General features: G+C 44.0%; 1 protein-coding gene across 2 annotated transcripts in view; it reads left to right on the top strand.

Moving 5' to 3' along the window:
- The window catches only part of LOC110515808 (receptor tyrosine-protein kinase erbB-4), a 479,351-nt gene that overhangs the window by 333,374 nt on the left and 122,850 nt on the right, over positions 1-23,127 (top strand). For both annotated transcript variants that reach the window (XM_036982454.1, XM_036982455.1), the window contains exons 4-8: positions 14,334-14,468; positions 17,079-17,144; positions 18,642-18,760; positions 20,006-20,147; positions 22,983-23,096. In XM_036982454.1, the coding sequence (XP_036838349.1) occupies positions 14,334-14,468; positions 17,079-17,144; positions 18,642-18,760; positions 20,006-20,147; positions 22,983-23,096 (576 nt within the window). The remainder of the gene's footprint in view (positions 1-14,333; positions 14,469-17,078; positions 17,145-18,641; positions 18,761-20,005; positions 20,148-22,982; positions 23,097-23,127) is intronic.

Below are 23,127 nucleotides of genomic sequence, written 5' to 3' on the forward strand. Positions count from 1 at the left end.
TGATGATAGGTCCTTACCCAGTGATCAACAGTGTAGAGACATGTGACACACCTCTTGGGACTAGGGACCAATAAATGCTAGCTCATACACTCTAATAGCTAGTTAATTTATCACTGTTACACAGCGTTATTTATCAGCCTAATAAAAACAACACAGGCTAATAGATAGTTAATTTATCACTGTTACACAGCCTTATTTATCAGCCTAATAAAACAACACTGGGCACATACTAAATGGCACCCTATTCCCTATATATGTAGTGCACTACTTTAGACCAGGGCCCTATTCCCTATATACTGCTCGACCAAGTTCCCATCGAAGACAAGCAGCAATGGTCAGTGCTGATGATGATGATGATGATACCTCATCAAGTAACTGATACATATATACAGAGAGAGAGAGACTGAGAGAGTGAGAGAGACTGAGCTAGTGAGAGAGAGTGAGATAGTGAGAGAGACTGAGAGAGTGAGAGAGTGAGAGAGACTGAGATAGTGAGAGAGACTGAGATAGTGAGAGAGACTGGGAGAGTGAGAGACTGAGATAGTGAGAGAGACTGCGATAGTGAGAGAGACTGAGAGAGTGAGAGAGGGAGTGAGAGAGTGAGAGAGACTGAGATAGTGAGAGAGGGAGTGAGAGAGTGAGAGTGTGAGAGAGAGTGAGAGAGACTGAGATAGTGAGAGAGACTGAGAGAGTGAGAGAGACTGAGATAGTGAGAGAGATTGAGAGAGTGAGAGAGACTGAGATAGTGAGAGAGACTGAGATAGTGAGAGAGACTGAGAGAGTGAGAGAGACTGAGATAGTGAGAGAGACTGAGAAAGTGAGAGAGACTTAGAGAAGCTGAGAGAGTGAGAGAGAGTGAGAGAGACAGAGAGTGTGAGAAAGAGTGTGAGAGAGTGTGTGAGAGAGAGAGAGTGAGTGAGTGAGTGAGTGAGTGAGTGAGTGAGTGAGTGAGTGAGGCACACACAGAGAGAGACGCAGAGAGAGAGAGAGATAGTATTGTTTATTTCACTTTTGTTTATTATCTATTTCACTTGCTTTCCAATAAAGCCCTTAAATTGAAATATATTTGAATTGGGGGAGAGAGAGACCACATGAGACACTGAGAGACTGAGCGAGAGACAGAGAGTATATTACATGGTGTTTTGGAGAAAGAGAGAGAGACACAGAAGATATTACATGGTGTTTTGGAGAGAGAGAGAGACGGAGAGAGAGACTGAGAGAGAGAGACTGAGAGACACAGAAGATATTACATGGTGTTTTGGAGAGAGAGACTGAGAGAGAGAGGCTGAGAGAGAGAGGCTGAGAGAGAGAGACTGAGCGAGAGAGACAGAGAGAGAGACAGAGAGAGAGACAGAGAGAGACAGAAGATATTACATGGTGTATTGGAGAGAGAGAGACTGAGAGACACAGAATATATTACATGGTGTTTTGGAGAGAGAGAGAGACTGAGAGACACAGAAGATATGACATGGTGTATTGGAGAGAGAGAGAGACAGAGAGAGACAGAAGATATTACACGGTGTATTGGAGAGAGAGAGAGACAGAAGATATTACATGGTGTATTGGAGAGAGAGACACAGAAGATATGACATGGTGTATTTGAGAGAGAGAGACAGAAGATATTACATGGTGTATTGGAGAGAGAGACACAGAAGATATGACATGGTGTATTGGAGAGAGAGAGAGAGAGACGGGGGGGGCGGCAGGGTAGCCTAATGGTTAGAGAGTTGGACTAGCAACCGGAAGGTTGCAAGTTCAAACCCCGAGCTGACAAGGTACAAATCTGTCGTTCTGCCCCCGAACAGCCACTAGGCCGTCATTGAAAATAAGAATTTGTTCTTAACTGACTTGTATAATAAATTTTTAAAAACAGAGACAGAAGATATGACATGGTGTATTGGAGCAGGCATAACAGTCTAAGACCAGAGAGGAGTGGAGAGACTAGGAAAGGGCAGTGTATATCTTATTTACATTATTATTGGGAGGCTGTCCACATTGTTTAATTAAACCTAGATTACAAGCACAATTAAACAACAGGATTTCAAAGTTTGGTTTCAATTTCAATTCCCGTTTCTTGACTTCTTCACTAAATATCAACCAAATGTAGTTGTTGATTGGATGTTGATGTCCAATCAACAACTGCCTTTGTCTGGTGCGTGTACAGGCACTGCTATGAGAACCCTTTGAACATTAGACATCACAGATAGCCACTGATGTGCAAAATCAGGGACAAAAAGCCTTAGAATAACATGCATCATTTAGCATTGTGATGAGTATCTTTCATTCAAAGCGAACAACCCACCAACTGTTAACCCTTGTGTTGTGTTCGGGTCTATGGGTGCCATTTTCAATGTTTACTAAAATAATAATGATTCAATTAATCATTTTTTCAACCTGAGACTCATTGGCCTTGGCTCATTTTCTGTGAAGAACATGTAAAATAATGCATTTTCATTGAGTGCACACTGTGCAACCCCCTGCACATTAATATTACATATGTGGTGTTCTGGTCCACTGGACCCGAGGGTAATGAAAGTGTGGAAAAGTGTGTGTGTAGGTGAAAACAAGTCAAAATGAAACCAAAAGGTTTGTTGTGTGCTTTCACTCTGTCGTCCTTCTCCCTGGGCCGGATGCTTCAACATAGCACCAAGAACCTGTCTGTCTCCCTACCTGTCAGCCTGTCTCCCTGCCTGTCAGCCTGTCTCCTGCTTTTCTCGCACTCTTTTCCCTTCGTAGTGTTTGAAACGACACAATGTCTTGTGGGAGGCTGCAGAGTGTTAGTACAATACATTTTTTTGATAGATTGTTAAACAAATCTGTATTTTCCCACACTCTACCCCAGGCATTTTATTTATTTTTGTATTTATTTCACCTTATTTAACCAGGTAGGCTAGTTGAGAACAAGTTCTCATTTACAGCTGCGACCTGGCCAAGATAAAGCAGCGCGACAGAAACAACAACACAGAGTTACACATGGAATAAACAAGCGTACAGTCTATAACACAATAGAAAAAAAGAAAGTCTATATACAGTGTGTGCAAATGTTGTGAGGAGGTAAGACAATAAATAGGTCATAGCAGCGAAGTAATTACAATTTAGCAGATTAACGCTGGAGTGATAAATGAGCAGATGATGATGTGCAAGTAGTGATACTGGTGTGCAAAAGAGCAGCAAAGTAAATAAAAACAGTATGGGGATGAGGTAGGTAGATTGGATGGGCTATTTACAGATGGGCTATTTACAGATGGGCTATTTACAGATGGGCTATTTTATTGTCTTTATTTTTTTTTCTTTAAGGGGTGGAACAGCTTAATATTGCGGAAAGAATGTTGCTTCCATCAATGTAATTGTCTGCATCATTTCCAATCCTGATTCCAATCTTGGGTGGGCTATTTACAGATGTACTATGTACAGCTGCAGCGATCGGTTAGCTGCTCAGATAGCTGATGTTTAAAGTTAGTGAGGGAAATATAAGTCTCCAGCTTCAGCGATTTTTGCAATTCATTCCAGTCACTGTCAGCAGAGAACTGGAAGGAAAGGTGGCCAAAAGCGGCTTTGGGGATGATCAGTGAGATATACCTGCTGGAGCGCGTGCTACGGATGGGTGTTGTTATCATGACCAGTGAGATATACCTGCTGGAGCGTGTGCTACAGATGGGTGTTGTTATCATGACCAGTGAGATATACCTGCTGGAGCGCGTGCTACAGGTGGGTGTTGTTATCATGATCAGTGAGATATACCTGCTGGAGCGCGTGCTACAGGTGGGTGTTGTTATCATGACCAGTGAGATATACCTGCTGGAGCGCGTGCTACAGGTGGGTGTTGTTATCATGACCAGTGAGATATACCTACTGAGTAGAGTATTGGAATCTATTTTGTAGATGACATCGCCGAAGTCGAGGATTGGCAGGATAGTCAGTTTTACTAGGGTAAGATTGGCGGCGTGAGTGAAGAAGACTTTGTTGCGAAATAGAAAGCCGATTCTAGATATGATTTTGGATTGGAGATGTTTAATATGAGTCTGGAAGGAGAGTTTACAGTCTAGCCAGACACCTAGGTATTTGTAGTTGTCCACATATTCTAGGTCAGAACCATCCAAGGTAGTGATGCTAGTCGGGCGGGCGGGAGCAGGCAGCGAACGGTTGAAAAGCATGCATTTGGTTTTACTAGCGTTTAAGAGCAGTTGGAGGCCACGGAAGTAGTGTTGTATGGCATTGAAGCTCGTCTGGAGGTGAGTTAACACAGTGTCCATAGAAGGGCCAGGTGTATACAGAATGGTGTAGTCTGCATAGAGGTGGATCAGGGAATCACACGCAACAAGAACAACATCATTGATATAGGCCCTCCGATTTGACATAATGAACTCTGTCTGCGAAGTAGTTGGTGAACCAGGTGAGGCAGTCATTTGAGAAACCAAGGCTATTGAATCTGCCGATAAGAATACGGTGATTGACAGAGTCGAAAGCCTTGGCCAGGTCGATGAAGATGGCTGCACAGTACTGTCTTTTATCGATGGCGGATATGATATCGTTTAGTACCTTGAGCGTGGCTGAGGTGCACCCGTGACCAGCTCGGAAACCAGATTGCACAGGGGAGAAGGTACGGTGGGATTCGAAATGGTCAGTGATCTATTTATTAACTTGGCTTTCGAAGACTTTAGAGAGGCAGGATGGATATAGGTCGATAACAGTTTGGGTCTAGAGTGTCACCCCCTTTGAAGAGGGGGATTACCGCGGCAGCTTTCCAATATTTAGGGATTTCTGACGATACGAAAGAGAGGTTGAACAGACTGGTAATAGGTGTTGCGACAATGGCGGTGGATAGTTTTAGAAAGAGAGGGCCCAGATTGTCTAGCCCAGCTGATTTGTACGGATCCAGGTTTTGCAACTCTTTCTAAACATCTGCTATCTGGATTTGGGTGAAGGAGAAGCTGGGGAGGCTCGGGCAAGTAGCTGCAGGGGAGCGGGGAGCTGTTGGTCGGAGTTGGGGTAGCCAGGAGGAAACCATGGCCAGCCGTAGAGAAATGCTTATTGAAAGTGTCCATTATCATGGATTTATCGGTGGTGACCGTGTTACCTCGCCTCAGTGCAGTGGGCAGCTGAGAGGAGGTGCTCTTGTTCTCCATGGACTTTGCAGTGTCCCAAAACCTTTTGGAATTAGAGCTACAGGATGCAAATTTCTGTTTGAAAAAGCTAGCCTTTGCTTTCCTGACTGACTGCGTGTATTGGTTCCTGACTTCCCTGAACAGTTGCATATCGCGGGGACTATTCGATGCTATTGCAGTCCACCACAGACTGTTTTTGTGCTGGTCAAGGGCAGTCAGGTCTGGCGTGAACCAAGGGCTATATCTGTTCTTAGTTCTACATTTTTTGAAAGGGGCATGCTTATTTAAGATGGTGAGGAAATTACTTTTAAAGAACGACCAGGCATCCTCGACTGACGGGAAGAGGTCAATATCCTTCCAGGATACCCGGGGCAGGTTGATTAGAAAGGCCTGCTCGCAGAAGTGTTTTAGGGAGCGTTTGACAGTGATGAGGGGTGGTCGTTTGACCGCGGACCCATAGCGGATGCAGGCAATGAGGCAGTGATCGCTGAGATCCTGATTGAAAATAGCAGAGGTGTATTTGGTCAGGATAATATCTTTGAGGGTGTCCATGTTTACGGTTTTAGGGTCTTGTGCAAATTGGGGGAAGGACACAACAAATAAATAACTTTACATGTGTGGCTCCTTACCACAATCAATCAGCATGCCAAAAAGAATTCATACTCAGAGGGACTTTGAAATAATTTTTGCAGAGAGGGAATCTAGTGTGGAAGGAACGTCTTCCAATTTGGAAGCATTTTCCGAATATGAGGATCATGTCTCTGTCAATACTGAGTCTGACAGTGAGTTGGAAGAAGAGGATGAGATTGACCCTCAGCCAGCCCCAGGACCAGTCCATCAGCAACCAGCTCATCAGCAGCCTGCAGGAGGAGAAAGATGGATGCCAAAAAATTGTGAAATTGAATGGTCTTCTTCCCTAAGGAATGAGCCATCCCGCATGGCTGTCAATGTGATAAGGATGCAACCAGGGCCGATGCGGATGGTGGTTACTCATGTTCAGGACATAAAGTCTTCTATTGAACTGTTCATCCCAGACACCAGCCAGAAAACCATTCTGGACTGCACTAACTTTGGAAGGAAGGAGTGCTTTTGGAGAGAGATGGAAGAAAATGGACCAAACTCATATACATGCATACTTTGAGGTTCTTAACCTTGCTGGTGTTTTCAGATCCAATGGGGAATCCACAGAATCCCTGTGGGATGCAGAAATTGGCAGAGAACCTTTTTTTGAAACAATGTCTCTGGAAAACTTCCACATTATTTCCAGGATTATCAGCTTCGATAACCGAGACACCAGACCAGCTCGGCGGCAGAGAGACAAGCTAGCTGCAATCAGGTCAGTGTGGGAGAAGTGGGTGGACCACCTTCCCCTGTTTAACACCCCTGGGCCCAATGTTGCTGTTGACAAGCAGCTTATATTATTTAGGTGCCGCTGCCCCTTCAGACAGTACATACTGTCTGAATACTGCTTCATCATATAATTGGTCTGGGAGTGTATACAGGGAAGCCAGATGGAGGAGCCCCTGAGAACAACCAAGGGATGTGGGTTGTCCTGGACATGACACAGGGACTCCGTGGCCCCAACATCACTTGCGATAACTTTTTTAATCCGCACAAGCTGGGACAGGAGCTCCTCAAGAGGAAGCTGACGATGGTAGGAACAGTACGAAAAAAGAAGCCAGAGCTCCCATCTCAGCTGTTGAATATACAGAACAGGCCTATCAATTCCTCTAAGTTTTTGTTCTTGGCCGACACGTCCCTAGTGTCCTGAGTGCCAAAGAAAGGCAAAAATGTGGTACTCATGAGTACGCTGCATAGGGATGGGAGAATCTGTGGCCAGGAACATCAAAAAACAGAAATCAATGGATTACAATGCCACAAAAGGAGGGGTGGACAATTTAGACAAGCTGGTGACTGGCTACAACTGCAAAAGGATTCAGGAGGCGGATTCTGGTGCCCCATCCGCCCGACCCACAGAACCAACAACTCCAATACCAGAACTAAGTGTGAGTGTGTCACGCCCTGACCATAGAGAGCTGTTTATTCTCTGTTGGCTGGGGCGTGATAGTGACTAGGGTGGGTCATCTAGGTGATTAATGGTTTATGTTGGCCTGGTATGGTACCCAATTAGAGACAGCTGTTTATCAGTGTCTCTGATTGGGGATCATATTTAGGCAGCCATTTCCTCATTGTGCTTTGTGGGATCTTGTCTACAGATAGTAACCTGTGTGCACACCAGCAGTGTCACAGTTCGTTCGTTCGTTCGTTCGTTCGTTCGTTCGTGACTCTTGTTCGTTCGTTCGTGTTTGTTTTGTTTGGTGAGTTTCTATGAATTAAAATATGTGGAACTCTACGCACGCTGCGCCTTGGTCCAATCATTATGACGAGCGTGACAGAGTGATGTTGTTGTGTGTGAGTCTGACTCTCGTACATTGGCCTGCTGTAACTATAAATGTGAGTGAGATGTTAGTAAAATTCCAGAACTAAATGTTTTCATCATTCTAGATTGCTGCCGGTAGCAACAAGAATGTCACGGATTCCTCTGTGACTTCCATCGCTCACACCTGGTCCCTATTCCCACTGATTGTATTTGTATATATGTGCCCTTTGTTCACCATGGTGCTGTTGATTATTGGTACAATGTCCGTTGGTGCCGTGAGGACCTGTGCTGTGTGTTTTGGCTTGTGTGCCCTTGTGGATTCTGTAGATGATTACGGGTCTCGTCCCGTGTGTTAATCATTGTGCTCGTGTGTAGTTATTCGAGGAACTCCTCGCTCTTTTGTTTGGGTTTCAAACCTGTGCTTTGTATAGTGTTTGTTTGGTCTTCGTCCCTTTGCCCTTACACGGCACGCCATAAAAAAAACATATTAAGCATTCCTGTGCCTGTCTCCCGAATCATTGCTACCAACGTGACAGAATAATCCAACATTGAGGGAGACAGCGAGAATGGACCGTCCGACTGACTACGCTGCTACTGGTCCGTCCGGTACCCCCGCAACTTCAGCAGCCACAACTGGCCCGTCCGACGCCACTGCTACTGGCCCGTCCGGTACCCCCGCAACTTCAGCAGCCACAACTGGCCCGTCCGACGCCACTGCTACTGGCCCGTCCGGTACCCCCGCAACTTCAGCAGCCACAACTGGCCCGTCCGACGCCACTGCTACTGGTCCGTCCGGTACCCCCGCAACTTCAGCAGCCACAACTGGCCCGTCCGACGCCACTGCTACTGGTCCGTCCGGTACCCCCGCAACTTCAGCAGCCACAACTGGCCCGTCCGACGCCACTGCTACTGGCCCGTCCGGCACCCCCGCAACTTCAGCAGCCACAACTGGCCCGTCCGACGCCACTGCTACTGGTCCGTCCGACGCCGAAGCGCTGTGATGTGTGCGGACCCAAGAAGGACAGGAAGACAAAGTAATACATTTGCAACACAAATACAGTAAAACTCTGTCCCTCGTGTGTAGAGCGGCCTTCATTTGTGTTCAATGGGGCTCATATAGCATTTCCATAAAACTGTCTGTAAAATTTGTCCTTTCAATTTCTTCAGTTCTTTTTTAAATGTTTTTATTTTTTTATTTAACCTTTAAACTAGTTTAACTTCTGTTTACAAAAAACACATTTTATCAACAACAATAACGAATAGGGCTTTCACTAGCAGAGGTACATATTAAGCACGGATGCTGTCCATATTGTTTGTAATTGATATAAGTCAACGTCTAAGTATGAAGTATTTTGTTCGATAAATTGTTATGGCTGTATTGTTTTAAAAACCCAATAATGTTGTGGGTCCATCAGACCGGCGAACATTAGGTGAAAAACAAAATGACCACCAAACATGATTCTAACGTATACCACAGACACACACAGAGAATATAATCATCTAGAACCTCTTCATTTATTTGTGTTCTGGGATTTCAAAGGATAACAAGTGGTTGGAAGCAACCCCTCATTCAACGGCCAATGAATAATGTCCTTTGAAGCCCTGAATGCCCATGGCCTTACATCGTCCAATTAGGAGGGATCTGAGAGAAACGCCTGCTGCTGATTCGCTCCCTCAATCCCCTCTCTAATGGCCTGTCTCTCATAGATCCCTATGGATCCACATTAGTCATGTAGGACGCAGCAACTCAATGTCCTCAACAGACATGTACAGTAATGTACTGTAAACATCCATCAAGAAGGTCAAATAATGTTCACTGCAAGCAGGTAGATAGTGAATGAATGGTCTGGGGTGTTTGAGGCTCTCCATGCTTCTTCTCTCTATCCTTTCTTTCTCTCTCTCCCTCTCTGTCTCTCTTTCACTCTCTCTCTCTCTCTCTCTCGCTCTCCCCTCCCCTCCCCTCTCTCTCTCTTTCACACTCTCTCTCTCCCTCTCCCCTCCCCTCCCTCCCCCTCTCTCTGTCTTTCATACTCTCTCTCTCTCTCTCTCTCCCTCTCCCCTCTCTCTATTTCACACTCTCTCTCTCTCTCCCTCTCCCCCCCTCTCTCCAAGGTAATGGGTTTTACAACTACCTCGTCAATCAGCGATGGTATGAGGCAGCGCTCACCCCCAATGAATAGCTGGCCATAGAGCAAACCATTTTAATGGATAGATCATAACAGGAGGGCGTACGGCGAGTACTGCCCCGTCATTTCCCTAGGAGTTACCGTTCCGGCCCCATGGACAGAGAAATTGAGACTTTCAGAGTTCATCCCTCTCTCGCCCTCAGACTCTTCAAACTGTTTCTCTACAGTCAAAGGATACTATTTTGGCATTGACTACTGGGCTGCTGTCATGGAGGTCCTGCACACGACTCACATCCTCTCTTCTTCCTCCTCACTGCTATCTCTTTGGTTTCTGATATTGTGTCAGATAATACTGTAGATGATCTCAGAAGACATTCATAGAATCTTCAAAGACAGTCATAGAATCTTAGAAGACGTCCATAGAATCTAAGAAGACATCTATAGAATCTAAGAAGAAATAAATAGAATCTTAGAAGACATCCATAGAATCTTAGACGACATCCATAGATTCTTAGAATACATCCATAGAATCTCAGAAGAAATAAATATAATCCAAGAAGACATCCATAGAATCTTAGAAGACATCCATAGAATCTTAGAAGACATCCATAGAATCTCTGAAGAAATAAATAGAATCTTAGAAGACATCCATAGAATCTTAGAAGACATCCATAGATTCTTAGAAGACATCCATAGAATCTCAGAAGAAATAAATAGAATCTTAGAAGACATCCATGTAATCTTAGAAGACATCCATATAATCTTAGAAGACATCCATAGATTCTTAGAAGACATCCATAGAATCTCAGAAGAAATAAATATAATCTAAGAAGACATCCATAGAATCTTAGAAGACATCCATAGAATCTTAGAAGACATCCATAGAATCTTAGAAGGCATCCATAGAATCTTAGAAGACATCTATAGAATCTAAGAATACATCCATAGAATCTAAGAAGACATCCATAGAATCTAAGAAGACATCCATAGAATCTAAGAAGACATCTATATAATCTAAGAAGACATCTATAGAATCTAAGAAGACATCCATAGAATCTCAGAAGAAATAAATAGAATCTTAGAAGACATCCATATAATCTTAGAAGACATCCATAGATTCTTAGAAGACATCCATAGAATCTCAGAAGAAATAAATATAATCTAAGAAGACATCCATAGAATCTTAGAAGACGTCCATAGAATCTTAGAAGACATCCATAGAATCTTATAAGACATCCATAGAATCTTAGAAGACATCTATAGAATCTAAGAAGACATCCATAGAATCTTAGAAGACGCCCATAGAATCTTATAAGACATCCATAGAATCTTAGAAGACATCCATAGAATCTTAGAAGACATCTATAGAGTCTTAGAAGACATCTATAGAATCTTAGAAGACATCCATAGAATCTTAGAAGACATCCATAGAATCTTAGAAGACATCCATAGAATCTTAGAAGACATCTATAGAATCTAAGAAGACATCCATAGAATCTTAGAAGACATCTATAGAATCTAAGAAGACATCCATAGAATCTAAGAAGACATCTATAGAATCTTAGAAGACATCCATAGAATCTAAGAAGATGTCCATAGAATCTTAGAAGACATCCATAGAATCTAAGAAGACATCTATAGAATCTAAGAAGACATCTATAGAATCTTAGAAGACATCTATAGGATCTAAGAAGACATCCATAGAATCTTAGGAGACGTCCATAGACTCTAAGAAGACATCTATAGAATCTCTGAAGAAATAAACAGAATCTTAGAAGACATCCATAGAATCTTAGAAGACATCCATAGATTCTTAGAAGACATCCATAGAATCTCAGAAGAAATAAATAGAATCTTAGAAGACATCCATATAATCTTAGAAGACATCCATATAATCTTAGAAGACATCCATAGATTCTTAGAATACATCCATAGAATCTCAGAAGAAATAAATATAATCTAAGAAGACATCCATAGAATCTTAGAAGACATCCATAGAATCTTAGAAGACATCCATAGAATCTCAGAAGAAATAAATAGAATCTTAGAAGACATCCATAGAATCTTAGAAGACATCCATAGAATCTTAGAAGACATCCATATAATCTTATAAGACATCCATAGAATCTTAGAAGACATCTATAGAATCTAAGAAGACATCCATAGAATCTTAGAAGACGCCCATAGAATCTTAGAAGACATCCATAGAATCTTAGAAGACATCCATAGAATCTTAGAAGACATCTATAAAATCTTAGAAGACATCTATAGAATCATAGAAGACATCCATAGAATCTTAGAAGACATCTATAGAATCTAAGAAGACATCCATAGAATCTTAGAAGACATCTATAGAATTTAAGAAGACATCCATAGAATCTAAGAAGACATCTATAGAATCTAAGAAGACATCCATAGAATCTTAGAAGACATCCATAGAATCTTAGAAGAAATAAATAGAATATTAGGGGACATCCATATAATCTAAGAAGACATCCATAGAATCTTAGAAGACATCCATAGAATCTTAGAAGACATCCATAGAATCTAAGAAGACGTCCATAGAATCTTAGAAGACGTCCATAGAATCTAAGAAGACATCTATAGAATCTAAGAAGAAATAAATAGAATCTTAGAAGACATCCATAGAATCTTAGAGGACATCCATAGAATCTTAGAAGACATCCATAGAATCTCAGATGAAATAAATATAATCTATGAAGACATCCATAGAATCTTAGAAGACATCCATAGAATCTTAGAAGACATCTATAGAATCTTAGAAGACATCCATAGAATCTAAGAAGACATCCATAGAATCTTGGAAGACGCCCATAGAATCTTATAAGACATCCATAGAATCTTATAAGACATCCATAGAATCTTAGAAGACATCTATAGAATCTTAGAAGACATCTATAGAATCTTAGTAGACATCCATAGAATCTTAGAAGACATCCATATAATCTTATAAGGCATCCATAGAATCTTAGAAGACATCCATATAATCTTAGAAGACATCCATAGAATCTTAGAAGACATCCATAGAATCTTAGAAGACATCCATAGAATCTTAGAAGATATCCATAGAATCTTAGAAGACATCCATAGAATCTTAGAAGAGATCAGTAGAAACTTAGAAGACATCCAGAGTAAGCATATTTCTGTGAGGACAATGTGATGGAGAAGTTCTATGGAGGCACCAGCATCAACAATCCAGGGAGAATCTAATCAACATACTTTTGCCACAATCCTGAATATCCTCCTGACTATTCTCTATTGAATCACATTCTATTATTGAATAAAATACAAACACCCTGAATATTTAGGCTCCATGCATACCATTGTAATTGGTACAGAATGTTCTCTTATAACAGTCTGATACATTTACATGTAAAACATCCCTTTGATAAAATCCTTCTTTGTGCGAGGCGATATTAGTAGATGAAATTGCAATGATAGACCATCCCCCGGCGAGGGAGACCGCAGGCATGTCAAATACTTTGAAGAAAATTGAGTTTATCTTTATCCACGGGAGAGTTCCTTGTTTAAATCAAGCCATTTCCTTCATAATGATTAGCTTCCCCCACGTCTCCACTATTCTGAATATCTGAATACTCCTCATCTTTATATTTTCCTATGCTGCTAATCTGTTCAGAGACGATAACATACTGGTGGAGCATGTTTCCTAATCCGGTTCAATCTGGATTATACATTCTGATTCTTTTCATTAACTATGACAAGGGTGTTCCCAGAACCAGGGGTCATCATGGATGATACACACACACACACACACACACATAGAGACGTGAGCACACACACACACACACACACACACACACACACACACACACACACACACACACACACACACACACACACAAACTACTGTTATCTTGAGTCTCATCCAGAGAGGAACTACATGATTGATTTGAGTCCAAATCCTGTAATTGACTTGCACATTGTCATATAAAGACAGTGATATATGTATGGGATTTTAGATTGTTCTGGTTCCCCATGCAGACATCTGGTGAAGGCTATAACCCTCCGACAGAAACATATTATTGCTATTAGTGAAATACCATAAGAGGGGGTTTGACCCAAAGCCTCCCTGTATCCTCTGTGTCCTTCTTTCTGTTTCTGGAGTAGGTCACGGGGGAAAAGGGTATTTTCTAGGAATTGGTTGAGTGAGAATACGTCTCTTTGTAGATGGAGGGGAAGCTTTGTAGATGTAGCATGAAAACACATCAACAATATGGACGCCTTTCAGAAGCGACAGTAAACACTACTTAACAGGATGGAGCAGTCTAGTGACTGCTGCTGGAGGGTAGGTCTGCATAACTGGCCTTATGACAACAACACGCATGTGAGACAGCGCTGGAACCTTCTCTGGATCCATCATGACCTGCTTGTCCACGAGGGTCGACCTTTGACCCTGACCATAAGCTAGTAATCTTTGCATCATATGGATGGAGCTGTGGATATACTGTACAAGTCAAACGTTTGGACACCTTTTCACACTGAGTCAATAGTTTCCATCTGCAGGGATTAGAAATAAAGAAATGCATAGCATGTTCAGGAACGGTCAGGAGTACCCTTCATGTAGTGATGTTCTGCTCCAACATGTACATACACACATACATACATACGTACGTACATACATACATATATGTTGATGGTTATGTGCTTATTATGTGTATATGTGTGTCCTTCTCTGCACAGAGATCCTGAACGGGGGGGTTTATGTTGACCAGAACAAGTTCCTGTGCCACGCCGACACCATCCACTGGAGGGACATCATCAAGAACCCCCAAGCTGAGCTCTTGGTGGTACCGTCCAACAACAGTGGCCTTGGATGTGAGTATGGGGAGAAACCACAAAGCTGTGAGGGAGGGGTGGTCGAGGTGCTGATAAAAATATTGAGGGATGCTTCTCTAAACTTCCAAGATGCACATTATACACACACACACCTTCACACCTTCACACACTTACATGTTTCCTCAGTTTCATACAAATGATATTGTTAAAATGGTCCTTCCTTTGTATCCTTCATCTCTGTTTTCTGGTGAGTTGGAAGCAGCATCACAATAGACCAGTGATTAAACTCACATGGAGGTGGTTGGGTTGTGTTGCTATGCAGCCAGGCCCATGGTGATTCTGTCTCAGCTGCACATAAAGCTCACTAAAGCTGACAGCCAGCTCCAATCAAAGTGTTTGGAACACTGATATGGCTACCGGCCACTGTGTGTCGAAACACACAGCCATTGGCTACCGGCCACTGTGTGTCAAAACACACAGCCATTGGCTACCGGCCACTGTGTGTCAAAACACACCGCCATTTTAGTTCCAAGTCCACTCCCCCAAACCTTCTCCACATTTTCTATTTGTTTTCCCCTCCCTAGATTGCATTGTATGCCAAGGAAAAGTGAGGGCATGATATGCATTCAATATCAGTGTAGAAAATGTCACTGAATGTCACAGTGACCACTAAAAACAGCACGTATGACCACTAAATGTCACACAACGCTCGAGTGAGCATGTAGATTCTCCCCACAAGGTGTCTGTTTGAGATGTTAGAAGAAGAAGAGAGGACAGATGAGAGGACAGAGGAGAGGACAGAGGAAAGGACAGAGGAGAGGACATAAGAGAGGACGGAGGAGGGGACGGAGGAGAGGACAGAAGAGAGGACATGAGAGGACAGAGGAGAGGACAGAGGAGAGGACAGAGGAGAGGACATAAGAGAGGACATAAGAGAGGACAGAGGAGAAGACGGAAGAGAGGACGGAAGAGAGGACGGAAGAGGGGATGGAGGAGAGGACAGAGGAGAGGACATAAGAGAGGACAGAAGAGAGGACAGAAGAGAGGACAGAGGAGAGAAGAGAGGACATAAGAGAGGACGGAGGAGGGGACGGAGGAGAGGACGGAGGAGAGGACGGAGGAGAGGACGGAAGAGAGGACAGAAGAGAGGACAGAGGAGAGGGAGTATAAGACAATATGAGTTGGCATAAAATGAGAGAGTGGCTCGACGTGCGTGGGAGCCCAGGTTGCCAGATTGAGGCTTTCTTTGAGGTTGCCAGATTGGATCGCTATTTAACATAATCATTTTTGGAGTGAGCGAGGCGTAATTTCACAGGCAGGCAGGGGGCCGAGGGTGACATTCACTCAGCCCTCCACTTCAGCATGTAATTACCACACAGTCAATTAAAGCCTGATGATGACAGGCCCATTTACGCTCACTGACGGTGGGCTATGATAACTGTTATGTGTCATGTCCCCACTTTTTGCCTGAGAGAGATGACTTGACTGGGAGTGGATCCTTGTCCCTCATACTTACTGTAGACCCAGAGAGAGTCAGCGAGAACAATGAGAGCACACTCACCCACTCTCATAGTACACTCACCCACTCTCAGAGCACACTCACCCACTCTCAGAGTACACTCACCCACTCTCAGAGTACACTCACCCACTCTCAGAGCACACTCACCCACTCTCAGAGCACACTCACCCACTCTCATAGTACACTCACCCACTCTCAGAGTACACTCACCCACTCTCATAGTACACTCACCTACTCTCATAGTACACTCACCCACTCTCAGAGCACACTCACCCACTCTCATAGTACACTCACCCACTCTCAAAGTACACTCACCCACTCTCAGAGTACACTCACCCACTCTCATAGTACACTCACCCACTCTCAGAGCACACTCACCCACTCTCAGAGCACACTCACCCACTCTCATAGTACACTCACCCACTCTCAGAGTACACTCACCCACTCTCATAGTACACTCACCCACTCTCAGAGCACACTCACCCACTCTCATAGTACACTCACCCACTCTCAAAGTACACTCACCCACTCTCAGAGTACACTCACCCACTCTCAGAGTACACTCACCCACTCTCAGAGTACACTCACCCACTCTCAGAGCACACTCACCCACTCTCAGAGTACACTCACCCACTCTCATAGTACACTCACCCACTCTCATAGTACACTCACCCACTCTCAGAGCACACTCACCCACTCTCAGAGCACACTCACCCACTCTCAGAGCACACTCACCCACTCTCAGAGTACACTCACCCACTCTCAGAGTACACTCACCCTCTCTCAGAGCACACTCACCCTCTCTCAGAGCACACTCACCCTCTCTCAGAGCACACTCACCCTCTCTCAGAGCACATTCACCCACTCACTGAGCACACTCACCCACTCACTGAGGGTGGTTTCTGAGAAAGGGTGTGTTTAGGGGGGAACGGTTAACGGGTGGTGAGAGGATGTTTATGGGTGGTGGGTTGGAGGATGGAGGTTTGTGTGTGTGTGTGTGTATGGTTATCTGACATGTTTTTTTTTTGTGTGTGTGTGTGTGTGTGTGTGTGTGTGTGTGTGTGGATGGTTATCTGACATGTTTTGTGTGTGTGTGTGTGTGTGTGTGTGTGTGTGTGTGTGGTCCGCAGGCAAACGATGTCATCGCTCTTGTAACGGACGCTGCTGGGGCCATCAGGACAACCAGTGCCAAAGCTGTATGTATTACACACACACACACACACACACACACACACACACACACAAACAAAACATGTCAGATAACCATCCACACAAACACACACACACACACACACACTCACACTTACACTCACACACACACACAAGGTCAGAGAGAGCAAGAGAGAGAGAGCAAGAGAGAGAGAACAAAGAGAGAGAGAGAAAGAGAGAGATAAACAGAAAGAGAAAGAGAGAACAAGAGAGAAACAGAGAGAGAAACAGAGAGAGAAACAGAGAGAGAGAAACAAAGAGAAAGATAGAGAGAGAGACAGATAAACAAAAATAGAGATAGAACGAGAGAGAAACAGAGAGAGAAACAAAGAGAAAGAGAGAAAGAGCGAGAGAAACAGAGAGAAACAGAGAGAAAGAGCGAGAGAAACAGAGAGAGAAACAGAGAGAAAGAGAGAAAGAGCGAGAGAAACAGAGAGAAACAGAGAGAAAGAGAGAAAGAGCGAGAGAAACAGAGAGAGAAACAGAGAGAAAGAGAGAAAGAGCGAGAGAAACAGAGAGAGAAACAAAGAGAAAGAGAGAAACAAAGAGAAAGAGAGAAACAGAGAGAGAAACAGAGAGAAAGAGAGAAAGAGCGAGAGAAACAGAGAGAGAAACAGAGAGAAAGAGAGAAAGAGCGAGAGAAACAGAGAGAGAAACAGAGAAAGAGAGAAAGAGCGAGAGAAACAGAGAGAAACAGAGAGAAAGAGCGAGAGAAACAGAGAGAAACAGAGAGAAAGAGAGAAAGAGCGAGAGAAACAGAGAGAGAAACAGAGAGAAAGAGAGAAAGAGCGAGAGAAACAGAGAGAGAGAAACAAAGAGAAAGAGAGAGAAAGAGAGAGAAACAGAGAGAGAGAAACAGAGAGAGAGAAACAAAGAGAAAGAGAGAGAAAGAGAGAGAAAGAGAGAGATCAAGCAGCTGAGGATTTCACTGTAACACTCCTCTGTGTAATGACAGGGTGAACTCCAGTCGTCATAGACAACCATAGAGAGTGATTGGTCTTTTCTTTGCAGTTCCTCAGTCAGAATAATAGAGCTAAGAGCTCCACAGCTTGCTGTCCTACCACTTCATTATGTTCCCACACAGAGGGACAGGAAGTGAGCACTTAAACGCAAGGCTTTGACAACCCAGAATTATTATGCCACTGTGTGAAGTGTGTGTGTGTTGTTGGGATCCTCTCCTCTTCTCAACAGGGTATAAACCCAGTGTCATAAAACAGGGGTGTAGGGATTGATTTATCATTGACCACGTTCCATATCAGGCATTTTCTATGGAGAGCTATAACTTACACTATATAACTGGCAGTGCATTGTGTGTGTGTGTGTGTGTGTGTGTGTGTGTGTGTGTGCGTGTGTGTGTGTGTGTACCTGTGTCAGTAATGTAAACCCTGTGCTCTCCACAGTGACCAAGACTGTGTGTGCTGAGCAGTGTGTGTGTGTGTGTGTGTATACCTGTGTCAGTAATGTAAACCCTGTGCTCTCCACAGTGACCAAGACTGTGTGTGCTGAGCAGTGTGACGGCCGTTGCTTCGGCCCCTACGTCAGTAACTGCTGCCACAGGGAGTGTGCTGGGGGCTGCTCGGGACCCAAGGACACAGACTGCTTCGTACGTGGACACACACACACACACACACACACACACACAAACACACAGATGCCCGCGCATACACACAGACACCTACACAGTTATCCACAGTTAACCCCCCTCACACACACATTACTCTCCCAACACAACAACAGAATTCACACAAATTCTCTAACTCCCCAGTTACTGAAAGACACATCTCTGTGTGTCTAATAGACTGTAGAAGTCTACTGACTCCTCCTCAGATGAAACAACCAAATGGCTAATTTATTATTCTAATTATGATCCTTCACCCCCCCCCCTAACATTTTCTGTTCATTTAATGAAGGAAGGTTTTCTACTGACAGAGCGATATTACAGTTGTAACGTATAGAGCCTTATCCACTTCAATTACTAGTCGCTATTAGAGGTCGCAAACACTGACGACAGACAAGTTCAACGTTTTATGAGAAAAACATTTCACCATTTAGCCTTCGGATCAATGGCTTCTATTTGACTAACAGTTGACTCATATATGGTGTGTCTGGAGGCTTGGAGGATAAGAGTGTTTTGGCTACAGATACAGTATGGCCTGGAGGATAAGAGTGTTTTGGTTACAGATACAGTATGACCTGGAGGATAAGAGTGTTTTTGCTAAAGATACAGTATGACCTGGAGGATAAGAGTGTTTTGGCTACAGATACAGTATGGCCTGGAGGATAAGAGTGTTTTGGTTACAGATACAGTATGACCTGGAGGATAAGAGTGTTTTTGCTGAAGATACAGTATGGCCTGGAGGATAAGAGTGTTTTTGGTGCCGTTACAGTATGGCCTGGAGGATAAGAGTGTTTTTGGTGCAGTTACAGTATGGCCTGGAGGATAAGAGTGTTTTTGGTGCCGTTACAGTATGACCTGTATACTGTAATATGATTCAACCTGGCTAAAAACGACTGATCCTGTAGTATATAGTGAACAGTGGTGTGTCCTTGTGTTCCTCAGGGCTCAATCCCATCTAACCCACCTTGTAGTGTTTACATAATAGCTCTGTATCCCACTGTGAGGTAAAATCACCATATGGTTTAAGGTAGTCTGTTGTAAAACATACCACTACCAGGTAGACTGCTCTAACAGGTACATGCTTCCACATTTCAGAATAAGATGTGTTTGCCCAGACAGTAGTTTCTAAACAAAGACAACATCAATGTACATTACTGTGGCTGGTTCAATTGAGTCCTACCCCACGCTCCTATACCCTCAGACTGTGTGTTCCTAATGTTTCCGTTCCAGGCCTGCACCAACTTCAACGACAGCGGGGCGTGCGTGACCCAGTGCCCCCAGCCCTTTGTGTACAACCCCACCACCTTCCAGCTGGAATCCAACCCACGGGCCAAGTACACCTATGGATCCTTCTGTGTGGAGAAGTGTCCCCGTAAGAACCGGTTACCTGACCCACACCATGCACAGCACTGGCATGACCCTTGACCCACACCATGCATAACACTGGCATGACCCTTGACCCACACCATGCATAACACTGGCATGACCCATGACCCACACCATGCATAATGCTGGCATGACCCTTGACCAACACCATGCATAACACTGGCATGACCCTTGACCCACACCATGCATAACACTGTCATGACCCATGACCCACACCATGCAGAACGCTGGCATGACCCTTGACCCACACCATGCATAACACTGGCATGACCCATGACCCACACCATGCATTACACTGGCATGACCCTTGACCCACACCATGCATAACACTGGCATGACCCATGACCCACACCATGCATAACACTGTCATGACCCTTGACCCACACCATGTATAATGCTGGCATGACCCATGACCCACACCATGCATAACACTGGCATGACCCTTGACCCACACCATGTATAATGCTGGCATGACCCATGACCCACACCATGTATATTGCTGGCATGACCCATGACCCACACCATGCATAATGCTGGCATGACCCTTGACCCACACCATGCATAACACTGGCATGACCCTTGACCCACACCATGTATAACGCTGGCATGACCCATGACCCACACCATGTATAATGCTGGCATGACCCTTGACCCACACCATGTATAATGCTGGCACGACCCTTGACCCACACCATGCATAACACTGGCATGACCCTTGACCCACACCATGCACAACACTGGCATGACCCTTGACCCACACCATGCATAACACTGGCATGACCCTTGACCCACACCATGCATAACACTGGCATGACCCATGACCCACACCATGCATAATGCTGGCATGACCCTTGACCCACACCATGCATAACACTGGCATGACCCTTGACCCACACCATGCATAACACTGTCATGACCCATGACCCACACCATGCAGAACGCTGGCATGACCCTTGACCCACACCATGCATAACACTGGCATGACCCATGACCCACACCATGCATAATGCTGGCATGACCCATGACCCACACCATGCATAACACTGGCATGACCCTTGACCCACACCATGTATAATGCTGGCATGACCCATGACCCACACCATGTATAATGCTGGCATGACCCTTGACCCACACCATGCATAACACTGGCATGACCCACACCTTGCATAATGCTGGCATGACCCTTGACCCATGACCCATGACCCACACCATGCATAATGCTGGCATGACCCATGACCCAAAACTATTGATGTACAAATCAATTCAGGGGACTGACACAGACACGTGCACACAACCATGTAGGACAGCCCTGTGGAAGAGTTTCTGTAAAGTGTAGAGTAAAGTTGTAGACAACCATCTAGGACAGCCCTGTGGAATAGTTTCTGTAATGTGTAGAGTAAAGTTATAGACAACCATCTAGGACAGCCCTGTGGAAGAGTTTCTGTAAAGTGTGAGTAAAGTTATAGACAACCATCTAAGACAGCCCTGTGGAAGAGTTTCTGTAAAGTGTAGAGTAAAGTTATAGACAACCATCTAGGACAGCCCTGTGGAAGAGTTTCTGTAAAGTGTAGAGTAAAGTTATACACAACCATCTAGGACAGCCCTGTGGAATAGTTTCTGTAAAGTGTAGAGTAAAGTTATAGACAACCATCTAGGACAGCCCCGTGGAATAGTTTCTGTAATGTGTAGAGTAAAGTTATAGACAACCATCTAGGACAGCCCTGTGGAATAGTTTCTGTAATGTGTAGAGTAAAGTTATAGACAACCATCTAGGACAGCCCTGTGGAAGAGTTTCTGTAAAGTGTAGAGTAAAGTTATACACAACCATCTAGGACAGCCCTGTGGAATAGTTTCTGTAAAGTGTAGAGTAAAGTTATACACAACCATCTAGGACAGCCCTGTGGAAGAGTTTCTGTAAAGTGTAGAGTAAAGTTATAGACAACCATCTAGGACAGCCCTGTGGAAGAGTTTCTGTAATGTGTAGAGTAAAGTTATAGACAACCATCTAGGACAGCCCTGTGGAATAGTTTCTGTAATGTGTAGAGTAAAGTTATAGACAACCATCTAGGACAGCCCTGTGGAATAGTTTCTGTAATGTGTAGAGTAAAGTTATAGACAACCATCTAGGACAGCCCTGTGGAAGAGTTTCTGTAAAGTGTAGAGTAAAGTTATACACAACCATCTAGGACAGCCCTGTGGAAGAGTTTCTGTAAAGTGTAGAGTAAAGTTATAGACAACCATCTAGGACAGCCCTGTGGAAGAGTTTCTGTAATGTGTAGAGTAAAGTTATAGACAACCATCTAGGACAGCCCTGTGGAAGAGTTTCTGTAAAGTGTAGAGTAAAGTTATACACAACCATCTAGGACAGCCCTGTGGAATAGTTTCTGTAATGTGTAGAGTAAAGTTATAGACAACCATCTAGGACAGCCCTGTGCTGTAATGTGTAGAGTAAAGTTATAGACAACCATCTAGGACAGCCCTGTGGAAGAGTTTCTGTAATGTGTAGAGTAAAGTTATAGACAACCATCTAGGACAGCCCTGTGCTGTAATGTGTAGAGTAAAGTTATAGACAACCATCTAGGACAGCCCTGTGGAATAGTTTCTGTAATGTGTAGAGTAAAGTTATAGACAACCATCTAGGACAGCCCTGTGGAATAGTTTCTGTAATGTGTAGAGTAAAGTTATAGACAACCATCTAGGACAGCCCTGTGGAATAGTTTCTGTAATGTGTAGAGTAAAGTTATAGACAACCATCTAGGACAGCCCTGTGGAATAGTTTCTGTAAAGTGTAAAGTTGTTATATCTGTGTGTTGTGTCCCAGATAACTTTGTGGTGGACCACAGCTCCTGTGTGAGGGCTTGTCCCAGCAACAAGATGGAAGTAGAGGAGAACCGCATCAAGATGTGCATCCCCTGCACTGATATCTGTCCCAAAGGTACCCACATACGGTACCCCCATAATGACAT

This window comes from Oncorhynchus mykiss, chromosome 7 (genome assembly GCF_013265735.2).
Source record: "Oncorhynchus mykiss isolate Arlee chromosome 7, USDA_OmykA_1.1, whole genome shotgun sequence".
Classification (NCBI taxonomy): Eukaryota; Metazoa; Chordata; class Actinopteri; order Salmoniformes; family Salmonidae; genus Oncorhynchus; species Oncorhynchus mykiss.